This window comes from Malania oleifera, chromosome 1 (genome assembly GCF_029873635.1).
Source record: "Malania oleifera isolate guangnan ecotype guangnan chromosome 1, ASM2987363v1, whole genome shotgun sequence".
In the NCBI taxonomy this organism is placed as follows: Eukaryota; Viridiplantae; Streptophyta; class Magnoliopsida; order Santalales; family Ximeniaceae; genus Malania; species Malania oleifera.
In genome coordinates, this window is record NC_080417.1 from 125,995,108 (window position 1) to 126,023,103 (window position 27,996).

The 27,996-nt window shown below is 36.8% G+C and overlaps 1 protein-coding gene and 1 pseudogene across 12 annotated transcripts in view; both read right to left on the reverse strand.

Moving 5' to 3' along the window:
* LOC131148821 (probable sodium/metabolite cotransporter BASS1, chloroplastic) lies at positions 1-16,288 on the reverse strand (annotated as a pseudogene).
* Positions 13,511-27,996, reverse strand: part of LOC131157050 (protein FLX-like 1) — a 16,477-nt gene continuing 1,991 nt past the window's right edge. For 3 of the 12 annotated variants that reach the window (XR_009137207.1, XR_009137217.1, XR_009137211.1), the window contains exons 4-8: positions 27,827-27,990; positions 27,668-27,744; positions 27,407-27,556; positions 19,671-19,736; positions 13,511-13,844 (exon numbers count right to left, since the gene is read on the reverse strand). Coding sequence is in view for 6 of the 12 variants with exons in the window: in XM_058110914.1 (XP_057966897.1) it covers positions 27,470-27,562; positions 27,668-27,744; positions 27,827-27,990 (334 nt within the window). In the remaining 6 variants the exon portion in view is untranslated. Of the gene's footprint in view, positions 13,845-19,670; positions 19,737-27,161; positions 27,563-27,667; positions 27,745-27,826; positions 27,991-27,996 lie in introns of those variants that run through there. The other 9 variants (XR_009137204.1, XR_009137203.1, XR_009137202.1 and 6 more) reach the window with 3 other exon arrangements.

The following is a 27,996-nucleotide window of genomic DNA, read 5'->3' on the forward strand; positions in this document are numbered from 1 at the left end:
TTTGATAAACACAGCCAAATTTTATCTCTGAACTAAAATCATGACAGTATCTCAGTACTGCATTTGCGTGGGCATAGGGGGGCCTTTTAACTGCTGTCAATATTTTTTAGACAATAGTACAGATCAAATTTCCAAATACTAGAAACAGAAAAGTGTGCTTCAGTCGGTGGATTTCCAAAGTACAGACCAGCAAAACTACAAGAAGCACCAACTTCAGGCGCTTGGAAGAGCTGTTGAAGAGGAATGCCCAATGTAATAATTGTACAGTCGACATCCTCAATGGGAGGTGCTTCAATCAAGATTTATAACAGTCATACCTGCATGCCAACCTCAATAGAGATGGTCCGGGAGGATGACACACCAATTCCAAGCATCCTTGAAAACAGATAACCAAAGAAAAATCCAGATGCATGAAGAAGAGACACACCAAGAACCACTTGACTCCCAGATGTAAGGATTGCGGATGCACTTTGGGCAATGGCATTTCCGCAGAGAACAGCTACAGTTGCCATGGCAATGGGTGGCATCAATGGAGATACTAATTTAACAAGGCTCTGAAAATACTGATTTAGAAATGCACCAGCCAATACAGGAAGAAGCACAACCTGTTTGCATGGCACTAGTCAATAATAGCAGTAACAATCATAATAATAATGAACCTTGCAAGCATAGTCAAGAGGAACCTAAAGATATCAGCCTGCTTCGACAGAAGCAGTAGTACTATGATCTGATATTGTAAAGTTAAAAAAATTTAAAGCAGGGCCCACATGGTTATTGATGCATGCATAATCATGCAGAAACTAGTGCTTTCAAACTGCTTGCACAGCAGCTGTACCATGTTCCAAATTTTAACTAGACCCATATGGTCATGGATGCAGACTCCTAATTACTCCAATAGGGAATTTGCAACTGCAATGAAAGAAATTAGACCACCTGAAGAGTGGAGAAAAAAAGTCCAGTGGCATCTACAGCAACAAATTGCCCAGCAAGTTTAGCCGTGAGAAGGGGGGTCATGACCTGCAACATGAAAACTCTGAGATAAAAGAAGGCAACAAGTTTGCACTGTAAAAGAAGAGCTCATGCATTTCTGATTCTTGGAAGAATAAGTTTCGCTTTAGAAATGATAATATGAAATCCACTTTTTAACAATCTAAACATAAAAACATTTTGGGGTCCGTCGTCATAGTTCTCTCTAGCTTCAAAAAGAAAAAATTATTCCCAGTTTCCAACAATTAAACCCCAAAAGGAAAAGATCTTTTATTTTAAAATATTGTTAAAATATTCTGTGCACAAAACGGGTAAACATAAACACATTGGGCATTGTTACAGTTACACCCAATCATGCACAAAAGCCTTTAAAGTTGTATAGACACGCCACCTAAAAGAAAAGGGAACACATTCACAACTGATGCAGAATTGCCTACCACAGCAGACAGAGTGCTTGCTGCTGTCATTAACACTGAAAGAGCCACATTTCCCCTGTTACAGAATAAGAACATCAGGACCATCCTGTATTTTAGTAATGACAATGCATGATTCCAATGTTCAGAATATAATTCACCGTGCAATGTAAGTCACTATATTACTTGCTGTTCCTGCACCAGTGAAGGAGAAAATTGGTAAAATACAATTAGGACGGGAGGAAAAGATACATGCATACACAAGTGTAGATATACACATACCACCAGGACAGCAAGCAACCAATATTAAACCAGCTGCATAATAGGATGGCAATCGTAGGAGCTTGCTGACCACAAATCCTGATAACGGCATCACCTGCAACAGATATCTTATCACAAACTGAATCTTAAACTTTTCCATGACCCTAGTTGAGCCATTGTATTTGGAAAAAAACAGAAAAAAATAAAATAATCTTCATAAGTATGAATCTATGCTGAATCTATGCTCCAAATAAGAAGAAACAGTTTGAACATATTGCTGTACGCATATATAATATGATTACTGATCAGTAAGCAGAGAGGTGGATATTTTTTTCTCTCTCTTGAGTGTAAATCCTACATAAGTGTGAGGTTGAGGAAGGGGAAATAAGCATCCCAGCAGTAAAAGATCAAGATATCAAGAGAAAATCTTGGACGATGTCCAGGGTGATTGTAACAAGGATTGCTGGAACATACTGCTTTACACATGATATGCTACTCAACAGTAAGCAGGGAAGTGGATCTGTCACTTATGGTAAATACTGCCCAAGTTTTAGTGTGACGAGGAAGGGGAAATAATTATCCCTACCATAAAAGATCAAGATATCAAGAAAAAACCTCGGATGATGTATTATAGCAAGGATTACACGACCTGGACTGCTGAAAATTTTCACTGTATCCCTTTCTCTCAGGGACAATAATTCATCTAATTAAATGGAATACACAAGTCATATTTCCATTGAGCACATTCAAAGTAACTCTTGCACCACAAGGACAAGTACCATCCATCATCCATGTGCAACAAGGAGGGTTTCATTCTACAATATTTTGGATCAGCAGAATTTCATTGTTATCGAAGGCTTGTGATTTTAACCCTCGGGTTCATATATATCAAGTGATGCATAATAACTTCTATTTATGAGTCAAGCCTCAAGAATTGCTGCAAATAAGAATGTGAAGGTATGAAGCATGTAGAAAGACATATTAAACACATGAAGTTTCATGGGAAAATTTTCAATGTTATAACAATTTACATTCTTAAAAGGGTTTTTTTTGGAATTGATCATCAACGGATTAAACTGAAGAAAAGCAATAAATATATTATTATGGACTGATATATGCTTAACATGGTTAGGAGCCTTTGCATTAGATCTGTATCACTTGCATATATCTCATAGATATATGCAGAAAGCATTAATCATGTTGCCTGGTCATGAAATCAGTACAGCAAAGAGGTCTATTGAAAAAAGTAGAACATTCAGTTGCCTTTAGAAGGCAATAAAAAGGACAACTGCTTTTCGATTTTAGAGGTAGAAAGCAGCCCCCCCCCGCCCCCCCAAAAAAAAAAAAAAATTGTGATAAGCATTAAAATTGGACGTGGCAACATGATACAGAGGCAGGCTAATTAGGCAAATGCACCATGCAGCAAAACTGAGAGAAGCAACCAAGCAAAGCACCCTATACAATACACTAAGAAAGCAATGAGCTAAATTGCAACACACCATTCCTAGGAGTTGATTATGCTATTGACAAAGCAATGTTTGATTGCCATGTATATGTTGTGTATGGTTTTGATTTTTGTCCTACATGTTGGAAAAGTTTCAAAATCATTGGGCCTTTTTTTGGGATTTTCAAAGCTACACACATACCTACTGAGAGATTTGTATGGGCAGTTGTCTCACATAGGAAAATTAGGAAAAAGAAAATGCTTTTAATAAATGCATCTCCGACACCTGGTGACTTAATGGGCCTATGGATAACCCACTTGGACTCTGTATGCAAAGCAGTTAGCAGTCGGCACAATGCAAATGTGGAAGTGCAAGGGCTGGATTAGGCTTTAGCCTATATACTTTGGGTCACTATGTTATTAATCTGGGTCATTCATTTTATAAAATGGATCATCTTTTTTATTATGGCAATATAGACTTTGAGTGTGACAACTGACACTTAGTACAAGAATTTAAATTCAAGCAATTGACCAAAGAATTTGAGATTTAAATTTGTACATGAAAAAGGCCTTTATTTTAAATTCATAGAGGCACAATTATTCAATGAATGTTCGTTTATTTCTATATAAACACAAGCCAAAAAAAAAAAAGATATCATCTCTCTCGTATTCTTTTACACTCTCACTTTGCATCCATTGCTTCTCAAATTAATCGCTAGAAATTTGTATTTCGCATGTATGAATTTCTTACATCTTTAAAATTTTATTATTGAAGTAGGATGTTTGAATTATTTTAAGATGTACAATCTGAAAACAATCAACAGCATTGGATGGACTTCATTGTGTACAGGAGATGATTCGCTGCAGAACTCACCGCCCACAATCTAGTGGGGCAAATTTCTTGATAAGGAAAGCTTGTTTCTGCATATCTTGGAGCATTTATTTCCTAATTTTCTAACAATACAAATGTAGATGCTTTATATTATACATTACAAGTGATCTTAAGACACTAGGTGTGCCTTTGTGTTGAGCTTTTGGGCCCATTTGGAACGGAACCCTATGCGCAACATATAAAAGGATTGCTTTTGGGTGATTAGGGTTTGTGATCAAATTTCGCGAGAGAGCGAGAGGGAGAGTATTGTACCACTGCACTCTGTAATATTTCTCCCTGATAATAGTGAAATCCCTGCAACTCCGTGGACGTAGGCAAAATTGCCGAACCACGTAAATACTGTCTTATGCGTGTGATTCATTTTTCTTTAGCATGTATTCTTTCTCTATTTTGTTTCTCACAGGTTTCGGAATTTGTTTTTAATTCCCAACACTTAAGATAACCCGCAAAAATTTGACGTATTGTTGTAGGACCGAACGCCTATCACTCCACCAAAAGTTATAGCTAATAGTGAGAGTGCTACCTAAATCCTTGAACTACAATCATGAACATGAAATTTGAAATTCAAATCCAAAAACATAATGTAGCCATTAAAAATCCATAGCACAACATAATCCATCCTTCAAAGCTTTCCCATGCAATAGGCAAGATAAACACATTTCAAATGCTAGTAAAAGAAAAATAAGGTAGTGCTTGGGAGCATGGATTTCAAGGCTTGAATTTGGATTTGTGTGGATGTGAAATAAAGTTAATATAATTGTGTACTATATTTTATCCAAATTCACACAAATTTAAATCCATGGTCCTAATTTCATGCTCCCAAATGCAAGACAAACATGAAAACAGAATGGAATTTCTGTATTTCTTGAATTATTTTCTACAGAACAATTTACAATATTTATAATACAATCAGAAGATTTAAATATGGAAATAATCTCCTAAACAAATCTCTCTCAATAATATACAATATATACTTCCCTAAATTACTCCAAGATATTCAAAGATACTCGGGATTTCTACACTCCCCCTCAAGTTGGATCATGGATATTGATCATATCCAACTTGCAAATGAAATCATCCAAGCTCTGGCGGGCTAGCCCTTTAGTAAAGATGTCTACAGTTTGTTTCTTGGTAGGTACATAAGTCAGGCAGATGGTTCCTTCTTCAACCTTCTCTTTGACAAAATGTCGGTCCACTTCTACATGCTTAGTCTTGTCATATTGAACTGGATTGAGAGAGATACTAATGGCTGCTTTGTTGTCACAATAGAGTTTGATAGGGAATTTCACCGAGATTTGTAATTCTTCCAAGAGTTTCTGTAACCACGGTCCTTCACATATCCCTTGTGCAACTGCCCTGAATTCAGCTTCAGCACTGCTTCGAGCTACTACATTCTATTTTTTGCTCCTCCAAATTACCAAATTTCCCCATATAAAGGTGCAATATCCGGTGGTAGACCTTCTATCTTCTGCTAATCCTGCCCAATCCAGATCTGTGAAAATTTCTACTTCCTTGCTTTCACATTTCTTGAAGAAGAGTCCTTTGCCTGGAGAACCCTTAAGGTACCTGAGGATCTTATACACAACATCTAGGTGAGTCTTTTTCAATGAATGCATGTGTTGACTTACCACACTTACCGCAAATGCAATGTCGAGTCTGGTATGCGATAGGTAAATTAGTTTACCAATCAATCTCTGATACCTCTCCTTTTCAACTGATATTTCGTAGCCTTTGACCCTCTTTATTGCTTCAATCGAGGTTTCACTAGGTTTGCATCCAAGCATGCCAGTTTTGGTTAGGAGATCAAGGATATACTTTCGCTGAGAGACACTGATACCCTTTTTTGATCTAACAACTTCCATTCCTAAGAAGTACCGCATTTGTCCCAGGTCTTTAACTTCAAACTCAGCAGTTAGGACTTTCTTTAATCTTTCCATCTCCACTGTATCATCTACAGTTAAGATTATATCATCAACATACACTATCAGAATTGTTTTCTTACCACTTTCAGACTGTTGGAAGAACATAGTGTGATTTGATTGCCCTTGTCGATATCCTTGATTCTTTATCACCTTCGCAAATCTGTCGAACCATGCTTTGGGAGATTGCTTGAGTCCATAAAAGGACTTCTTGAGTCTACACACTCTTATTTTTTCACCTTTCTTACTGAAACCTGGTGGTATCGTCATGTAGACTTTTTCTTCTAACTCGCCATTTAGAAATGCATTCTTAATGTCGAGTTGTTGTAATGGTCAATCTAAGTTAGCTACCAAGGATAGGAGAACCTGAACTGTATTCAATTTTGCCACTAGTGCAAATGTCTCTGTGTAGTCAATGCCATGGGTTTATGTAAACCCTTTTGCAACGAGTCTAACTTTATATCGTTCAACAATTCATCAACTCTATATTTCACTGTGAAGATCTATTTATAACTAACTCACTTCTTCCCTCTCGGCAAATTCATAACGTCCCAAGTTCCATTCTTTTCCAAAGCCCACATTTCCTCCATGACAGCTTCCCTCCATTTAGGAATCTCTAAGGCTTCCTGGATATTCTTTAGAATTTTTATCCTGTCAAGGTTAGAAGTAAAAGCACGATATACTATAGATAGACTTTTATAAGACATGTATTTTGACCAGGGATATTGAGTACATGACCTAGTTTGTTTTCTGATTGCAATGGGTAAATTGATGTCATCAGGTACAGACTTATCATAAGGGAGCTCATGACCATCTATTACCTGATCTGGATTGAGCGTGGACTCATGGTTGCTCGGAGCTATCACCGGTTCCAACTCTCTTGGTGCCTCAGGTATAAGATTCTCCCTGTTCTTTGTGTTTGGCTTTCTTGAGTAAACAAGTATTTCTGTGTTGTTTTGTTTGTCTGCATCTCCCCCTATGGTTAAGTGATCTTTTGTACATGACAGGTCAAGAAATGATGCAATGGTAGACTCAAGAAATGATGCAATGGTAGACTCGGTGTATGGCACAGATTCATCAACAGAGAAATCAAAGAAACGATCTTCACTCCATTTCTCCCCCTGAAGAGAGGGCTTTGGGAAGTAAGGAGTGGTTTCAAAGAACGTGACATCAAGGCTAACAAATAATTTTTTTGTGACAGGATCATAACATTTGTAACCTTTCTGAGTAGGAGAGTAATCAATAAAACGCACTTAATGGCACGAGGTTTCAATTTATCCTGATTGTGAGCATGAACATAAACAAATGCAATACATCCAAAGATTTTCAGAGAGAGATTGGAGTGGAGCCGAGAGTAGGGAAAACATTCTTGGAATTTCTAGAAACGGGTGGCAAAAGAAAGAACCCGACTAGGCATTCGATTAATGAGATATGTAACTGTTAAAATGGCATCGTCCCAAAAAAAAATTTTCATATTTGTAGTGAACATTAATGCCCGAGCCACTTCAAGAATATGCTTATTTTTACATTTAGCAACCCCATTTTGTCGAGGGGTATCCACACAGGAACTTTGATGAACAATTCCATTTTCTTGAAAATAATGTCCCAAGATATTATTGAAATATTCCGTACCATTACCAGTACGTAAAATTTGAATATGAGTTTGGAATTGTGTTTGAATCATGGAGTGAAAACTGGAAAAAATAGAACGGACTTCCGTTTTATCTTTCAACAAGTAAACCCAACAAATACGAGTATGATCATCAATAAAAATAACAAACCATCTCATGTGAGTGCGATTAAGAGAGCGTGAGGACCCATAAATCATTATGAATCATAGTAAAGGGTCTGGATGGTTTGTATGTGGATTTTGGAAAGGAATTACGTTGGTGTTTTGCAAGTTCACAAATCTCACACTGAAATTCAGAAGACGGTTTATTTGAACAAATGGAAGGAAATAACATCTTAGATATTGAAAATTTGGATGACCCATCCTAAAATGCCATAACAAAATTTCACTATCCCTAAAAACAAATGCAGAATCACAAATAGCAGTTCACATTGTTCACTCACATTTACCACCTCAAGTAGTAGAGTCTCTCACACTCCTTAGCACTGCCAATTGTCTTCCCCAATGATAGGTCCTAAAAAACACAATGAGAGAGAAGAAATTTAGTAGAACAATTGGAATTCTTAGTCAACTGGCTAATGGATAGTAGGTTGCAGGATAAATTAGGAACATGACGAACGAACTCTAGTGTGATGGAGTCAAAGAGTCGAATATTCCCTTTGCCTGCGACAAACGAGAGTGATCCATTTGCAATTTTAACTTTCAAATTTCCAACACAGGGTGAATATGATGAGAAAAGATGGTAGGCATCATTCATGTGGTCAGAAGCACCAGAATCAATAATCCAAAGAGTTTTGTAAAAAATTACCTCTTTGGGCTAAAGAACCCGAAGAAATATTTGTGGAAGATGAAGCTCCGTAATAACTAACTAAGATCCTCCAATAGAGTTTCACAAGGTTCTCAGTCTGCGATTCGCCCCGTCTCTCGGTTAGCCCATCAGTCTCCAGGTCTCTGTATTTTTGCCTCTCCGACAATCTCTAGAACAAACCAAACAAGTCCTTGGCCTGTCTCCACTTCGTGTTCGACTGCGACAACTCAGGGCTCACTCTCTCGTGCGTGCTTGGAGAGGGTTTTGGCATGGAAGGAATCATCCTTGATGATGATGACGTTGATGAAATTAAAGCTTTGCGACACAATATCGGGCGGTCAGCAACATCACTAAATAACTGTACATGATCAACCGAACTGCTTGTAACCTTGGAAAGAGCCAAGTGAAGGGAGGCGAAGAGAGAAGTGAAGCTCTCAGCAATGGCGAAAAAGTCTCTCTCAACGACTTCGAGAGCCTTAAGAATCTCCGCCATATCGAACAAGGGTTTCAACTCACCACCATCGCATTCCACTTCTTCCTAAGCGTCGGAAGAGTTCCGGCAAGATGTGGACGGAGACTGATCTAGGTCGAGTCCCAAAACTAGGGTTTTTTGGGTTCGTCAAAGGATCCATGGAAGCCATCTTCTATCCTTCTTCCACTTTCCCATCCTGGTTATCATCCGACAATGCGGCCAAGATGCCAAAGGCCTCCGCTTGCGGGATCCCGCGATGACGACAATGGTGCTCTTGATCCGTGTCGGTGTCGCCAATGCGGAAGATGTCGTCCTCGTTGAGCTTGTCGCCACCACCCCAACTGACTGCGATTTTTGGTTGAGATAGAGAGCAAACGTCGAGGAATCAATCGAACGATGGAGCTTTGCTGTTGACGGCTCCTTCCGCCATTGTTAACTAGGATTATAGAAACCCTAGCTCTGATACCATGAAAACAGAATGGAATTTCTGTATTTCTTGAATTATTTTGTATAGACCAATTTCCAATATTTATAATACAATCGAATGATCTAAATATGGAAATAATCTCCCAAACAAATCTCTCTTAATAATTTATAATATATAATATATACTTCCCTAAATTACTCAAGATATTAAAAGATACTCGGGATTTCTACAAAACATATTTGTAATTCTATTAACAAAGAAAATGCAGGATTCGATGGAGGTAGGATGTCTAATTGATTGACTTTAATTTTATGTATTTCAATATGCAACAACACATTTCAACCAAAGCAAATCTAATCAGTTATAGCAAAAATAATGAGCAAAAAAGGGTAAATAAAATCGAGGAGAGGAGAGCAAACTGAATACTGGAGGATGAAACCAGCAAGTAGTTCCTTAGGCATAGACAAAGCACCGCGAAGATCATCGAGAGTAAGTGTCATGCCCATACCAAGCATGGTGAGGGTAATGCCAAGAATGGTCCATCTGGGCTGGACCCAACTGAAGGAACTTGGCTTGGTGAGACCTAACAGACACCCCAATGCTACCCAGATGGGAAATGCAGTCGATATGACCTACCCAACCACTTCAATCCAACCCTGAAAGCTTCTACTGCCATCAGTGCTGAAGTTGTTCGATGAAATGCCGCAGAGAAGTGGATCGAGCCGAGGGACATTCCCAGGCCTCCTTAATGTAATGAACTTGGTTGGTGAGTCGGGTGTGTGATCTTTGACTTGATATTGAATTTGAGAAAGTAAGATCAGTCTATGAGAAGGAAAAGATGATGATGATGATGAATAGGAGAATTGTGGGGGTTTGACTCTAGCAAATAGGAGAATTGTGGTGGTTTGACTCTAGCAATACTGCTTGCGTTAGAGTTTCTATTTGATACCAACCAGCTCTTTGAATTTGGGAACGAGAGTGTAGACTGCATCCTATCTCTCTCTCTCTCTCTCTCTCTCTCTCTCAGAGCAGTGAGTCCTATAGTGAACCAATGGAAGCAAACATGGACCAATGTCGAAAAAAGCCCTGTAATGGTTGTGTTGTAATTAGTATAGTACCTGTTTACACGCACTTCAAAGCAGCGATGAAGGTGAAGCTGCTGCAAATCTCTTTCAAAAAGGATCTATAAGAATTTTTTAAAAAAAAATGAAGGATTCCTTGGGTGCGTCTGCCACGACCACTTGCATCCCTACAGTAACACTCCATGTGATTCCTCGACTAAATAAAAAAACTGTTGGTAGCCTGGCGACATGCCAAGCTTGGATTTGAAGTTGAAGGTGGTGATGTCGAGTGTTATATGACTAATTACGATAGTAAGCCCGTTCGATTGACCATCTAACATGCTTATTCATACGCGAGTTCAAATATATATCATTTTTAATTGAATTAGACAGATATAATTATTTTTTATCTAAAAATTTTAACACATAGTGAAATTATATTGATTATAATGAACCAATCAATTATAGTATTTCTAAAAAACGTAAAGGCTAAATTTTGATAGTCCTAGATAAAAAAAATCAAAATACTAAATTTACTCTTCAGTTTAATTCAAATAAAATTAAATTTTATCTATGTCCCAAATTCAATAATGAAAAGTCTATTCATCTTCTTTTTCGACTATTCGTCTTCTTTTCTAACTATTTGTTTTCTTTTCCAGTCATTGATGAACTTCCGTGACTATTTAATTGAATCTTGAAATTATGTGGTAGTCGAGTTTCACTATTGAAACTCTATGCATCCTAGATTTATGACTTGTTGGTTTGTTAGACAATTGCATTTAAGTTGATCTTTTAGGAAAATTGAGAGAGGGAGGTAGAACGTTGTGCATTTGTCATCCTTTCTCAAAGGGGGAGTAGGGCTCAATGGCCTATTAATTTTGATTTTATGTCTCTAAGATTTTGATGAACAGAACAATATTTTGTTGGTTTATAGTTGAACCCTCTACAAAGAGTGAATGTGCAAAGTGAAGCTATGAATCAAGTCGCAAATAGGTCGGGTTCAAGCAGCCCTAAATCATTGAAAGCGAGGACGAAGAGTCGCACACATTTAGCCATGAGTGGTGTTTTCTTCGATCAATGAATGCTTTTTCGAATTTCATGATGCTTCAAACCGACAAACTCATGAATTTAAGGAAAAACATAGACATTCTGAGCACGTTAAAGTCGCGATATATTGCAAGATTTATATTTTTCCTTCTAAATTTGTTTTGTACTCTCTCTCTCTCTCTCTCTCTCTCTCTCTCTCTCTCTCTCTCTCTCTCTCTCTCTCTCTCTCTCATAGACACACACACACACACACACACCTCAGCAATCCATACCACATATGCATACGCATAGATACACTCTTACCATGCCTCCATTTTTTTAAAAGAAAAGAATAAAAAAAAAAGCCTATGTTGATGGATGAAATAAGAAGCACAACTTTGAACTATTCATTTTAATAAGAAGTTTCACATTATTTGTTAAATTATATTTATATTTATAAACACACCCGTACATATGAATACATTGCAAATGCTTTTTTTTTTTATTATAACTATAGTATAATTGTGATGCGGGAGTTTGAAAGTTTCATAGAACACATATATCACTTATGGTAACATTTTTCTCTCCATGCTCTATTTATTTTATTTTTTGTATGTGTCCCTCCTCTAAGTTCTATCGATGTTGTGATGACCTTTGGTTGCTTCTTTTCCATTTATTTTATTTTTTAAAACTTGTTATTGTTAAGCTTAACATAAAAATTCAAATTAATTTCACTGTTAAGTAGTTCTAAATTTGCCTTTAAGTATTATATATATATACAACACATATTTGTGTCATTTTGTTTCAGTACTTGTTTGGAAATTTATTAGCATGGGTTTATGCTTTTATATTGTTTTGAGATGTTAAACAAAAATGTCTTAGGTTTTTTGAAAATCTATTTTGATGTCTTTTCTTTTTCCATATTTTTTTGGATATTTTATTTTGGTGGACTTTAGAAACAAAAATGATGAGATGCAATTTCCCGCATGATAAACCTTTGAAATTTCAAAATACCAAATTTGGCCTTTCTACTTCTTATAATATGATAAACCTTTAAATGATTCAATCTTCATCTAGATTTTTTAAATACTCCAAATTAAACCATTGTAAATTGTGGAGAAAATTCATTATATTGAATGAGCAAGTACATATAGAGAGAATAATGGTGACACGTGAACCGTAAAACGGACACGTGGATACCCGGTGCTTAATCCAAAAAAAAAATAATGGTTACACTTCATTAATACCAAAGAATTATATCATATGACTTTAAATATAATTAAAATAAATATATATATTTTTTAAAAAAATAATGAAACTAATTAAAAATATTTTGCCTATTTTTCAATTTTCATGTACAATAAAATTTTTATTTTAAAATATATTTTGAAAATAAAACAATTAAGTCAAATAGTTATAATATTTTTATTTTTATTATAAAATCTTTTAAAATGTGTATTTTTTTTTTTTTTGTAATATTATCATTTTGATCATATTTTTATAAAATTATTTGATTTAAAAATAAAAATGAGCATTTTTCAAATAAGTTTTTAAATTTTTTTTTTAATTTTACAAATATTAAGTTGTTGGTTTATGTTTTTCAGTTTATGATTTATGTTTTTAGTGTCGGTATCATAAGTTTTTGTAGTCATACCAAACAACCCTTCCATTTCATATTCCAATTCCAGAATTTCTTAATAGAACTTTCGTGTCATGTAGATGTCACAGCAACCAAAGCATTTGCTAGAGGAAAATTCAAAATAATCTACTAACCAATAAGCAAAATTTTATTATATTTCATTTTCAAAATTTCTAATTATCTCCTGATTTTTCTTTTTTCTTAACTCGAATAAAACCATTTAACCATATGTACTACAATACCTTCCTATTCAAAGTTGCTTCTATGTAAAACATTAATTTAATAAAAAAATTTCTTACAAAATTTTAATTTTTTAAGCTTCATATTGCTCATGTAGATGATATATAATTATATATCCACCTTTATCATTTATTAATGACTTTTCCTTTTTCACTCTTTCTAATGTGAAATAAACCACCCACATAGCATTAAATGCTATTAAAAGAAATATTTTAAATTTATATAAGCATTAATGTTTTATAATATTTTATTTAGCTTAATTGAAAGAAAAGAAAAACACTACTCAAACAATTTTCATAAAGACCTTCCCTTAAGTTTCAAAAATTCCATAAACTTCCCCCAACTCTCGTCATTTTGCAAAAATACAAGGAAAGTGAATGTCTTCTTATTAAATCTCAAGCAAGTTAAGTGTCTTTTACCCTTTTATTAATGATGTAAACTAATTTTTAACTATAGACTAATAAAAGGCTGTGTTTGTCAACAAACTATCATGGCTAAGTACGCCTTGCAATGCCCATCTCAACAAATGCCTGCCTGCCTGCCACAACCATTTATGCAGAAGCAGGAAGAAGGCAAACAATTTCAAGTCATTCCTCATCTTCTGCCCAATCAACAACAGGCGTAGCTGCCAACAGAAGCAGAGGCGTTCATAAAATTAGCAAAAACAAAAAAAAAAAAAAAAAACCTTCAAGATACCAAACATGATTAAAAGACAAAATGGCATTCTGATAAACCGTAAGTGAAATTTCAAGATAACCAGACTGGACTGAGTCATAATTAAGCCAGGTTCATGCACTGTTTTAAAAGACATGTACAGGTTTGGATGAATTAATAGATATGCAATAACTTATTATCCTCTAAAATAGCTAGCCTCTTTCTAATCTCATCTCCTCTACCAAAATCTCAACCCTCAAATTGCTTGAATTTCTTTTAGCATTTCCAACACTTTGTTACAGGAACCAACTATAATACTAGCCGACGTCTCTTAATCTTTCTTCTTGATAAGTAATCAAATTCACTAAAAAATTTCCCGAAACTGATGTACATGAGAAAATACACGCACACACACCCCACATTTTAACAACAAATAGAAAAAGAACTAGCCATCTACAAAGAGAACAAAAACAAAGAAAAAAGCAAGATGAAGGAAAGGAAGGATGAGTAGACTTCCAACAAAACGTACCTTATTCAGTCCACCAAAGTCAATACCCCTTCATTCACAATAAAGACATTAGTACTTCCCATTACCTGCCTCCAATTGCGCCACATTGTGTGCTCATGAATTTCAGAACGCCAGCATGACCATTTAGAAGGCAAATCTCACGTCCTAATGTGTGCTTCAAAATTGCTTCTTGGAGATACCAGAACTACAATCCAACTATTGTGATAAAGCAAATGGTGAACAGGCATACTTGATGCAAGAAGAAAGGCATACTATACTTTGGATGTTAACATAGGCCCTAACCTGTTCCACATAATATTAATCATATGCTAGGATCCTTCTCTTAAAACAAAAAAATATTGAAGTCCAAAAACTTCATTGAACATCCTGTGCCAACCAATCTATGGCACAATCAACTCCAACAAGAGAACTTATAGAGGGTACTGGCCCTTCCACTTGACCATGCACTTGGGTAGCAGATGCAGGGCCCAGTACAATTTCTCCTCCATCAAAAACATACTTCTTTATTTAAAACGTCCACTAAGGGTGGTAAGAAAAAAGTAATGCAGGGCGCACAAATATCAAGTGACCTCAACTTGTGCAAAACAAGGTCATATGAGTAGCTTTAAGCATCTATAAATGTTGCCAGTCACTTTGAAACCATTCATTCACCAAGGCAAGACACCTAAAATACAACTCTAGGAACATTCCAATTTATCCATATCTCTAGTACCAAGACCCTTATTTCACTTCAAAGTACTAGCGTCAACTCTTGGATACAAGACATGGGTAACTCTTATTTTCAAAATATCTCAAAAAATGGAACATGTGCTCGTAGCCATGTTATAATTTTACCAAGTCCATATAACATCACCAGATTATCCTGTTTGCTTTCAAGTAATACTGGTAAATTGTATAAATCATCCCCAAGCTCTTATTTACTAGGGGTGGAACAAGTGGTACTTCCCCCGTCCCCCTTTGTACAAACAAATCGCCCTCCCCCCCCCCCTCCCCAAAAAAAAGAAAGGAAAACCCCTAAACAAAAAAAAAATCTTGAACATATTTACATCATCAGCTTATGTTCCTGATCTTCCAACTTCAATGCTTACAACACAATCACTACAACCACTTCACAACTAGTCCAAGTTTCATAAAGCGCCTAATTTTATTTTTTGATTAAAAAAAAAATATTTAAGGGCATAAGAAATTCTCCTCAGAATATAAAAGAAACAATATCAAAATAGCACTGCCCTCCACTCACATTGCAAGTCTGAAAAAGACAATCCTTTAAAACAACCAGTTGCAATATCCCACCAACACGGCCAAGTACCGAATCTAGGCCTGGCAAAACGGGTCATAACCCGTCGGGTCACCCGGACCCGTCCATTTTAAACGGGTTCGGGTTTAAGAAAGTTAATCCATTTAATAATTGGGCGGGTCACGGGTCAACCCGTTTATAAACGGGTTAAGTGGGTTTGGACGGGTCACCCGGCAAGTGACCCGTTAATTTCAGTTCAGTGCTTCTTCCTTCTTCCCACACTCTCCAGAAACTTTTCCATGTCTGCAAAAATCGTCCACGACGGGTGAACGTCGTAAGAGAAGAACGAACCGGGTTCAAGCTGCAGGTACGGCCTTCCTCCGCCGCCGGAACCCCCCCTTCCGTCTTCTTGCCGACTCCACGGCGTAAGGAAAGAATACTCCGTTTCGACTTCCAAGAACGACAGCAGGTGCGAGTAGTAAACCGCAGCCGGTGCCGTCGGTTCTTTCTTGGAATTTGTCACAGTGGGTCGTGGGATTTTGCCAAAGGAAATAGACGAACGAGGAGCATTGTGCTTCGCCGTCTCCGCCGCGGTGGGTTGTTTTCTCGGAGGCCCGATGAGAGGTAGTCGTCGCCGGTGGTGTTGCATCGCTACGGGCCGTTCAAGAATATTATAATCTAAAATGGGAGGGGACATGGTAATAGTAGTAGTAGCGGTGGCCTGGCGGTGCTGCACGGTTATGGGCGGGGACTCTGAGCTTCTGATAGCGTTGGGAGGAGGAGACGCGGTGGGGTTCGTATAGGTGCTGCGTGGGCTGTGGGGTTTCAGGAGTTTCAGGCCTCACCAGTCACCCTCACAGTTCACACTTCACAATCACACAAAAAAAAAAAAACCGTAAGACTATGTAAAGTTCCCCTTCCCGACTCCCTAACCCAGTAACCCCAAGTCCCTAACCTGCGTGAGCACTGCTGTGAGCAAAAGCCATCAACAAAAATGACTTGAAGGTCTGGACACAGCATAAGCTCAAACCACTCCTACACACGTCTGTACAATGCTGATGCCAGCACTGCTGTGAGCAAATCATATGCAGCAGTAATAACAGCAGCAGGAGGGGGGTTTAGCTGAAATTTTTTTGTTTAATCTCTACCATTTATTCACAAAAAAATTGGCATTCTTTACAGTACAATAATAGCTATTAAAAGTATGAGTAATAGCATTAAATTGGAGAAAACTCCCAATCTGGGTAAGGTTTTACAGCATTCTCATATAATTATATATGTTGATGGTCATGTTACATTAAATGGCTTCTAAAATCAATTACCAAAAAAATTCTGATGTAGCCTAGTTATTTCCATTTTTTTCTACAATTTGGATAATACTTTGATATGAGACAAGGTCACAGGGGTTTATATCGGTTGGCAGTCTAGTTTCTGGTAAGCCTATGGACAAAACAGTCAAGGCCACAAAGGTATAAATCCATTGGCAGTCTAGCTACTGGTAAGCCTATGGACAAGGAGATTCTTTTAAGAGTTTGAATAACAAAACATTTGTGTGGTCATCGACTGCCATTAGGTTTTAACTTTTATGTTATACTAGATTGTATTAGCAATTATGTGCTTTAATTAGCTGTAGGATACAAATAAATTTCATAGTTATATTTTGGAGTTAGGTTTTGGCTTCGAATAGAATTTCAGAGTCCACTATGTTTCCCTCTCCCTCTCTGTACGTGCGCCACCTTCTTCTGTTCCTTTCTTCTTCCTCCTTTCTAATCTTTTTCTTGTTGATTCTCCTTTCTGTTCTTTCTAACTCTCTCCTTTTATTTCTCCTTTTTCCTTCAACTCCCTTTTGTATGGAACCAGACCTTGTTATCTACTTCTCTCAAATTTTTATCACCACTGCACTTCTTTAACTCACCAAAGTCCACAAAACAGCAACAAAAGGGTCCTATCCATTCTTTATCAACTTCATTTTAGCATTCGATTGTAGTTCTCAATTTCTTTACACTTTTTATAGAGAAATAAAGATGTTACAAGATAATTAGAATAAGGAGGAGGAGCAAAAATAAAGATAAGAAATAAATACAAACACAACCAAGATAATAAGGCAAATTAAAGAATGAACATATTCGTGATAAGTTAGGTGTAGCTCCTATAGAAGATAAAATAAGGGAGGGACGACTCAAATGGTATGGACACTTGCAACGTACGCCACATAGTGCACCTGTGAAAAAGAGTGATTTAGTTGATGTGGGGGGGTAGTAGAAGGGATCGGGATAGACCTAAAATAACTTGGGATGAGATAGTAAGGATTTAATATCCTTGAATATATCAAAAGAAATAGTCCATGATCGCATAAATTGGTGGAAAAGGATTCATATAGCCGACCCCACTTAGTGGAACTAAGGCTTGGTTTTGTTGTTGTTGTTGTTGTACAACCAAGATAATAAGGTCCTTCAGTACAGCTGGACATCCAAAGAACAGGTTCCCTTAAAACATCCTGTTGTGAAAGCCACATCATATCTTCCCCCAAAGCAGAGATACGTTCAACCCCTTCCCAGTAAAAATATGCACTCTCCATTCCAACTAGGTGCCCTACAAAAAAAAAAAAAGAACACCACACATCTCGACAAATGACCAGCGACCTTACACCTTCCACACCCCCTACAAGAAACAGTTGAAAGATCTTCCGCCATCTTTGGACAAGACCACTTTTCTCTCGAAAAATACCAAAAAACCTGTTCCATATGCCCCAGGTAAACAAACAGTATAAGAGATGAGAAGCAGTCCCTAACTGTTAATGCACAAAACACAAACATCTGGGGGCAATGCCTTCGAAGAGAAAGACACTGAAGACACCCCAACCCAAAGTCTAACATCTCCCCTCATAGTAGGAATAAAGGAATCCAACACGCTCAATATTGGAGTAAGCTCATCATCCTCTCTTTCATTGAGACTCCTAAAGAAATGGAATCCCATTGTGGTCGGCCCCTTCCCCAAACCTCGCATACGCAGGAGCTTTGTGCATCGAGCTGCCTTTCTTTTTTTTATTTTGTGGCTGTATTAGATTCATTATGAATGAAGAATAACTATAATTCTTGAGCAAGGATCTAAAAGAGCATGACCTATCCCGACGGTATGACTGGGAAATGAACTACGCATAAAATGAACTTGAGATACTACACAATGTTAACCAAAACAAAGAAATCCTCATGACATCATAAACTTTACTGAATAAACATCTAGAATGAAAGAGATAAGGTTTTCTTTTTAGATCTTTTCCTTTGTGTGTGGAGGTGGGGTTGAATCAAGAAGTACGAGATTATCCTTCTGTAAAGCCCATTTCCTTCTAGAAACAATGAATTATTGACGTTGGCTTTGCCTCAAATTAGCTGATCTCACAAGATCAATTGAGCAGGCTGGTTCGGACAGGTTATTAGTGGTGTGATAGAATAGCTGAAAAAGAGGCTGTTCAGTTAGAACAAGTAAGTGGCTGTTGAGCATGCTCCAATATTCAATTTTCCCATATTATTATCTACTAATCAAGGTCAGTCGTTGCTCAGCACTATCAGAATGCTAAGCAACTGCAAACTAAGTGAACTGTTGGTCCGTGTCTAAATCCCAACCTGCATGTACGTCTTAAAAAATGATGAATTATACCTAGCTTTACTGTATCTGTAAAGCATGCTCATCTCACTTTAAATGTCTATATGAAATACATTCCTTCCAAACCTCTGTAAAACATAAAAAATGAGGAGGAAACTAATCAAACTACTCATCTAAACAGTGGGTCACAATCAGATCATCAAATAGCATATGCAGATCAAGGATATTAATTTAATCCATGCAATTTGAATGATTGCGTAAGTTGGTAGGGCAATGAAAACAAACAATAAATGTGCCAAACAACCACGCATGATTTTATTCTGCCTTTTTTTTTTGGGACCATACATCAGGGAGACCACTATAACAAAACATGTAAATAAATAAAAAAGAAAAAGAAAACAAGAATGTTAATGAACCGGTGGACATACCTCATGAATTTCAGATATCAATACATAATGGCTGAAGGTACAAATTGTCAAATATATGGTGATAACCTGAAAATGAAAAAATAAAAATTCCAACATCAAACATACATGAGAACATAATAGAAAACAAGAATATTCATACTAGGCAAGCGAGGAAAATATAATGGGACGCAACTCTGGTTATTAATTTCCTCACCAACAAAAGAACATACAAGAAATTCACCAAAGAACTACTTAAATGAGGAAACCAAATTAAGATAAAAATGTAGTGCAGAATTCACATAAGCCATAAATTAAAGAATCAAAACCTAAAAATTTCAACTAGAAAAATCATAAAATACAAGCATTCCATCTTCAGAAAGTAGTCACTAGTCAGACAGTACATTCTTGATAGCTGTCACGCTTGGTTCCCATAATGAAATGGGTTGGAAATGGAATGAAATGAAAAATAAAATGAAGAATATGAAAAACTCAAAAAACAAATTCATGCCCATTCCTACATACCCAACCCATAGATACTGCAGTCCTAATGCATGATCACATAAACAATTTTTGTACATACACATACAAAATTCTCAAGGGACCAAGCACCCTTACTGGGCATAGCATGATAACATATAACGTCTATCGTGCAGATTGGAACAAGTAAGCGATGAGGTCTTGAGCACAAAATAGCATAGTAGTATGTGCCAAATTTTCCCAGCTTTATCATAGGTTAGAAGCAGATCTTGTGCGAATTCTAGTAAAGTTGAACCATAGCGAGGTCTGACCACCTAAGAGAGGGTCTGGAAATAGTTACTAACCAGCATATGATCAGCTAATATTTCATTCACTGCAACATCACACCAAATGCAATGACCACTAGGTTCCAGAATTTATTGCCAACCTTCCATTACATGAATGAGCACAAATAGTATATTTACATTCAAGTAAGAATTGTAACACTCTTCAATTTGGTGTTCTTCTAGGCATCCATGATCCAACACTTTAAATGTGCCATCAGTGAAAACCAAAGGATTGATAATCTTGTTAAATTTGAAAGTTTGGCTAGAGGGAAAGAAATATACATCTTTGGCTTCTTGTTCCTCAACCATAGCTCTCTACAACTCTACTTTGCCAAAGCCCATACTCCCTCCTTCAAATATTTCTTGTATTTAGAATACCCAATCACACCCCCATCTAGTATATAATACCCATGGTTTTAAATCACAATTGTGGGTAACGCCGTGTAACAGTCACGGGTGTTGCTGGACAGGGGACACGCAGGTGTTATGTAACGGGAAGCTGCGTAACAGTCGTGAATTTTTTTCACACATGCACAACCACGCTAAAATTGAAAAATAAGCATGAAACTCATTTATTCAACCTGCAAATGCTTGTTAATAGCCAATATGACTTTTGTATTAATTTTAGTGCGCTGTTTACAAAAAAAGCCATATTTGTTTATATTTTGCACTGCTTTAATGGGTAAAAAAAAAATGTAGAAATGTAATTAAAATTAAGAATCAATTAATTAGAGACATAAAATTACTAAAAATGAGTCAATACTCAATATACACATACATGAATTTGAAAAATGATTGGTATCAATAGTTGAATACATGAATACAATATTACAAACTTCCAACATAGCACATGTCACCACCAAAAAGAATGACGTGGAGAGTCTTCATAATCTACATCCATATTTTTTCTTATTTTATGACTCTTATTTTATTAATAGTCCTTTTAATTTTAAATATTTATTACATAAAAATAAAATATAATTTTTGGTTAAAAATAATAAGTAGCATTTATTTAAAATCTTTAAATAATTAAAATTTTAAAATATTAGAAATTTCATCTATTAATAAAATAAGTCATAAAATAAGAAAAAATATTAACTATTTATATATAATATATTTATTTTAAGACCATTAAATTTATTTCTCAAATCTTAGCTATTAGGAAATTTAATATTTTAGGTATTTATTCAGCATAATTTTATTTATTAAACTGCGTAAGTCTCAAATCCTATCACTAAACCTAATATAATATATAAATAACAACTTGAAATAACTAAAGCTAAACCTGATATGATATATAAATAAATACTAGTTTAAGAGTTTCAGCAAACAAGAAACAAAAGAGAGAGAGAGAGAGAGAGAGAAACAGAAAGGAACCTGAAGATACACGAATCAAGAGAGAGACAGAGAGTGCGCTGGAGGAGGAGTCTCAAAGAGTCCACTCCAAGACTAAAACTCTCGAAGACCAGAAAGGAGATCGGGCAGGTGGTGACTGGTGGAGCTGCTGCAGGGCTGGCCTGCAACTTCCGAACAGGCTATGACAGGGCTTCAAGCCTTCGACTGCTCGAGGGGGGGGTGGAATCTAAGCCTTCGACAGTTTGACTGCTCCAGGGGGGGAGATCTTAGCCTTCGAACTCGAAGAAATGGAGGAGGGAAAGTGATGGCCGACTGTAAACAAAGGGTTCCCTCTTATTCTTCAGCTTCAAACAACAAATCAAAGGTACAATTTCTTGATTTCAGTCTTTGGAATGATAAATCTGCCAAGGACAAGTGGTTGGGAGAGGAGGAAAGCAGGGAATCGTGAGAAAGTTGGGTGGATTTGAAGGAGAAAAGACGAATCAAAGTGTTGGCTGCCATAACAGTAAGTATAACAGACTGTAACGGTGCGTAACGGATCGTAACGGCCATTATTTAAAACCATGGTAATACCCCAACCTAAGTTATACATTCCATTTATTTAATATCCTTACCACATTAATCTCCAAATCTCTTTCACCGCACTTCCCTTTGTTCAACCAAGAAATATGAAGTGCACGGGATCATTTTACACCAAAAAAAAAAAAAAAATCTAATTTAAAAAATAACACAGGAGTCAAAAAAGGGAATTTTCTTTTATAGAAAAACATATCTATTAACAAAGAAGAAGATAGTACAAAAGCTACAAGGCAGCTGCCACCAATCTCTTTGCAGCATATCAGTCAAAGGCCCAAAGGAAAGCAAGAGAAACCATAACAAATAAGAAGGCCAGAGGCATGAGTTGATATTTGAAGATTTTATTCCCCTTTCTGGCTGCAAAGTCCAAAGAATAGCATAGCAAACACAAAGCCATTAACACTGTCCCTTTCTTTCTTTTACTAACAGCAAAACTTCACCAGCAAAAGTTATCCATTGCCTCAGGATGAGGGACAAATGAAGCAAGGCCCTCCTCCCTTTCAAACTGACAAGTTCATCTACCACTCCCGTAAGAGACCAGAATAAATGGGGAAAAATCATGAAACAAAATTACCTTCCAAAGAATAAAAAGAAAGAAAAAGAGCATTATGCCTAAAGGGAAGTCTAAAAAAGGGGAAAACAAAGCTATCAAAGAAATATTTCCAACCCAAGGATCCTCCCAAAAACAAGTGGCATTACCATTACTAACCTTGCATCAAGTACAAGGAAAAAACGAGAGATTTGAGAAAAGCTTCAAGTACTTGCGTAAGTAGCTTAACACTTTCCCTAACAATCTCACCCATTGCAATGAAAACCATACTTACTCCTATGTCACATTTTGTTCACAGAATGGGATTGGGTTGGAGTGAAAAATTGAATGAAGAACATTCCTACATATCAAATGTATAGTGAATAACTTTCTGCCAAAAGGGAGTTGTTTCTAAAGGCAACCTAAACAAAAATTTTCCATTACAAAATATATTTTAGACACTACATTCCCAAAACCCAAGCCCCTTCTGACTTGCACCTGCTAACCATCTCCCAACTAACAAGATGATCCCTCTTGCCATCACCCATGCCAAACCAAAAAAAAACCTATTCTTGTCCTCTCCAACCTCTCAGCTGCGCTAATAGGATTTCTTAAAAAATAAATAAATAAGAGAAGAGAGAGAGAGAGAGAGAGAGAGAGAGAGAGGGAGCAACCCCCCAAAGAGATGCAAGCTCTCCTCCACTCCTAAAATCTCTTATGTACACTCTATCAACCACTAGATCCTAAAAAAGGCACTGATCTATGATTCTCCAAGACCCGAGTCAGTCAAAGACCAAGACAAAAACAACCAACTGCTAAAAAAACTTAACTCCAAAATCTCAAACTAACCCATATCAATTCTTGATATGGCACTCTTTGATATTTTCTAATCCATATCAATTCCTGATACAGCACTAGTTGACATTTTAACTTCAAGCATGAAATTTTCTCAAAAAAATCAAAAGTGCAATGGTTTTTTGAAATTTCACAACATTGGCCACCAGGACAAAAACATGGTGTCACAACTTAGCTATCCTTCAGTAAGGGCCCATCCATTTCTCATTTATTTATATATATTTTTTCTAACAATTGATAGAAGTCATCATTTTAATGAAACCCTATTCTAATACACTCTTAAGACACCTATAGTCATCGTAAAGAGTTCTATTATCAGTGCCACTGCAATTGCTCTACAGTCACCAGAGGAGAGACACAGCAGCAGCTTTAAAAAAATGTCTTATACACATGCATCCTCTGAGCATTCAAAAAATATTTTGAAAACTGATTCTTCTTTTTTCAGAGGTAGACTACTCACATAAAAAATAAAAAATAAAAGTGCAACTTGCGAGGCGTATGTGCATGTAAAAGATAATAATAAGCTAAGATATCATAATTTTAAATGTTACAAATCATATTTCAAAATAATATTTTAAATGCTTTAAATATAAAATGCATATATATCTTGGACTATTATCTGGAGGGGGGTAACAAGGGTAAGTACAAGAATAGTCTTAAACCAATTTTCTGAAAAGGATAAAAAATATAAATAATAAAAAGAAGAACTAGATTTCCCCCCAACCAGTCAATAGCAAACATTATCCACAATAAATTTCAAAAAGTGTGAAATGAAACCACACATCCGCTTATTTAGCTTACCTTTTCAGTTTTTCTACCAGCAGACAGTTTAAAAGTCTTGACACACAATCTGAAACACTGCCCACTTCAAGACAGCTCCTATGCAGTATTTTCCTAATGCCCCAACGTCAAGACCCAGAGGACATTGCTCGTGGGGAAAAATGTGCCAGTGTCAAAAACCAAGGCTCAACTATGCATTGAAAATAAACTATCTAGTACAGCTACAAAAGGAATCCACATCAATCTACCAAACTGGATGTACAACAAAAAAGTACAAAAAGATTCCAGAGTACTGCAACCAATCGAGTATAAAATGGAACAGGATGATATTATCAGATACTTATATCACTTACTTGAGCAAGAATTTCATCCTGGAGCTTCACTGTTGAACATGTCTTGCCGATGACGACCAGCATACTTCATGCATCCAATAAGATTCCCTCAGTGCTCATTAGCTGAACTTCTAAAGGAAATGAGACATGAAGAGATATCCTTCTATAAAATAAGACTCCTCTTCATGCCCAGCACCGCAGAACAAACCCAACAGGAATGGAAGATGCATCTCACAAGCTAAAAACATGAACCCAACTCATCCAGTTGTCTCCAGCTGATGTCATGCTGACAATCAGATTCCCAAAAACAGTGAAGATTTTGCAATTGGTAAACTGGGTGCACAGCTCCACATGAGATGGAACTTGGACAGAACCTGAACTCACTATAGCATGTACTCCTTGACTGAAGAATATGAAAAACAAACCAAGCCCTAGGAGGCCTTGTCATTTGCAGCTGTATGCTGCTTGTTTCCACCCCATAGGGGGATCAAACCCCAGGATACACACGGAAATGGGAAAAGAGAGTCGTCAACTCCATTAACACTACGATTTGCAGCCATGCCGATTAACTCATTCTTAAAGTTAGTAAATCCCTGGCAGTAGTTGTGAAACTCAAGATGGTAGTAACTAATAAGCAGCCTATTGAGTTGAACAAATGAAAGATCCCAAGCCCAGCCCCAAGCTGGTTGATTGTTAACACCAAACAATTAAGACAAGCACCTTTCTTAGAGATGAGAAATGAAGAGAACCAACAAGATGCTTATCAGGTATTCCACGCAGAGGAAACGAAATGCAACTACAAAGCAAAACATTTCACTACCTCTGCTGCTCTATTTCAGCTAAATATCAATAGAAACTACCATGAAAATGGCAGAGCTAGTGAGCAGTAAAATAAACAGAGAAACGCAGTTCTCGACAATCCTCTTCACCACTGTAGGGTGCCGCACACAGCAAGGAAACCAGGGAAGTCAGACCTAGTGGACACCCCAAAATAACCAGAGAAATCTAGCTCAATTTGAGGACAAAAGACTTCTACAGTTCTATGACTAAACCCAAAACACCGGACGGACAAAGCAATTATAAAAATTACAAAGATACTTGCAACAGGTTCTGAAGAAGAGAAGAGGAAGAGGAGGAGAATAGCTTTTTAACAAGTGAACAGTGAGTCAGCAACTAAAATACTTAAGCCTGCAGATTTTCTTTACATAAAAATTCAGGCAGCAACAAGACTAACAAAATAATTGAGCTTTAAACAACGAATACATACTGCTCCCCAAAGGAATGAAATTTACTTCTTAAAACCTAGAAAAAAAAAAAATCACTTGATGCAGATATATTGGAACTTAAAATATCATCCTTCCGAGGACTGTTCATTCCTGACCTCCTCATGGGTAGGTCAGACCTACACTCCACAATCAATCAACAAGTAGCCAAATCCCCATTATGCAGTTCTACCCTCCCAGACTGCTTCATTGGGTCATGTACAACCTTAAACCTTGCACTGAATGTCAAACTCAAAAGTGAGAATGTAAAGAAACTTGCAATTTGAAAATACATATAACCTGCCAACATTAAATGAATCCACAAGTATAACTAACTCTCCATTCTTGAAATTATACTGATATTCCTTAATTTAGTCACAAGTGCCAGAAGCAACCACATCTCCTATGCTAGTGCAAATTACTCAATTAAATCCACATTTGTTTGTATAACTCTCAAGGGCACAAAACCAAGAAGCTCCTCTAATCCAAGGCAGAAATATTGAAAACGGAGAAGGCATCATAACTCAAAGATGGAAGAACAATTGTAAGGCACAATGACCTAACAGGTGGTTGATATCATGACAGGAACATTCTCCAAAAGACAGTCAGTAACTAAGATTTGTTCACCACATTGACAAATATGCAAGGACATCCTCATCAGAAGCAAAGTCAAGGAATCTAGCATGTACTTACGTCGCATTAAAATCACAAGTTGCCAATCATATTGACCTAAAACCAAGCTGATACACCAGTGACAATTTCAAGGAAGGTCAAAGCCAACTATGATATCATCCAAGGCGTTTGCAGGCAAATAACCCATCAGTGTTTGCATGATTCCATCAAATAACTTGGCTCACATTCTATCACATGTATTTTAAGTTACAAGAATGCCAACACCAACTTCTTCACACTACAGAAAATTACCACTGGCTGAGCATACAAACAAAGATTCTTGTGTCTGAAAAGTAATCAAAACCCACATCTTCTGAAAAGAAACATCCATGTGTGCACGCACAAAAAAAAAGAACATAATATCACATTAAAATGCACTGAATAATTGAACAGCTTTGCGCAAGTATTTCCATCAGAAAATATCAAATCAATGGTAGCTTACTGCACCATCAGACTAATATAACTGCCATAGTTTCAGGAATTCAAACATTCAAGATAAACAACAAAGGCAACAACATTTCCCACAATGTCTATCTTGAGAGAACACTTTAAACCCAAATCTGAACACCTAATAAGTTGCAGCCCAATGTACCAGTGTGCAGGCATCCAAAATGTGAGACCAGAAGACCGCAGCTAAGACGATACGCAAAATAATCTATCTATGTCCTTGAGCTCGTTGCATGTCATATCCACCCCATGAACCTGGTCCATGTCCATATTGAGGAAAGCTTTCCGCACCAGCCTGCATCTGAAACAGAGGGATATAATAACATATACAATACATGCTCAAAGACCCCTCAAGCATGCATATACACCAATTGAGGTCATTTAAAAATATAAATCAAGAACTCACAGGATTCATGCCATAACCGGCCGGATAAGCATTTCCTCCATAACCAGCATCAGGATTGCCATAATTTGCACTATAACCTGCAGTAGCATAAACCAAGTTAAACCTATCTTCAAGTTCTTACCAACTAACAAGTCAATAAACAATGAAAAAAACACTTACCTGGATTCCCAACAGCAGCAGCAGCACGTGCTCTCTTCTCTGCATTCGCAATCTCTGCACGAAGCTTTTCCATCTCCCGAGCCATTGCAACCAAATTCTTCTCCATTAACTGACCATGCTCATAATTCTCTGCATATCCTTTCTTTTCATACTCAATGGCAGCCCTATGC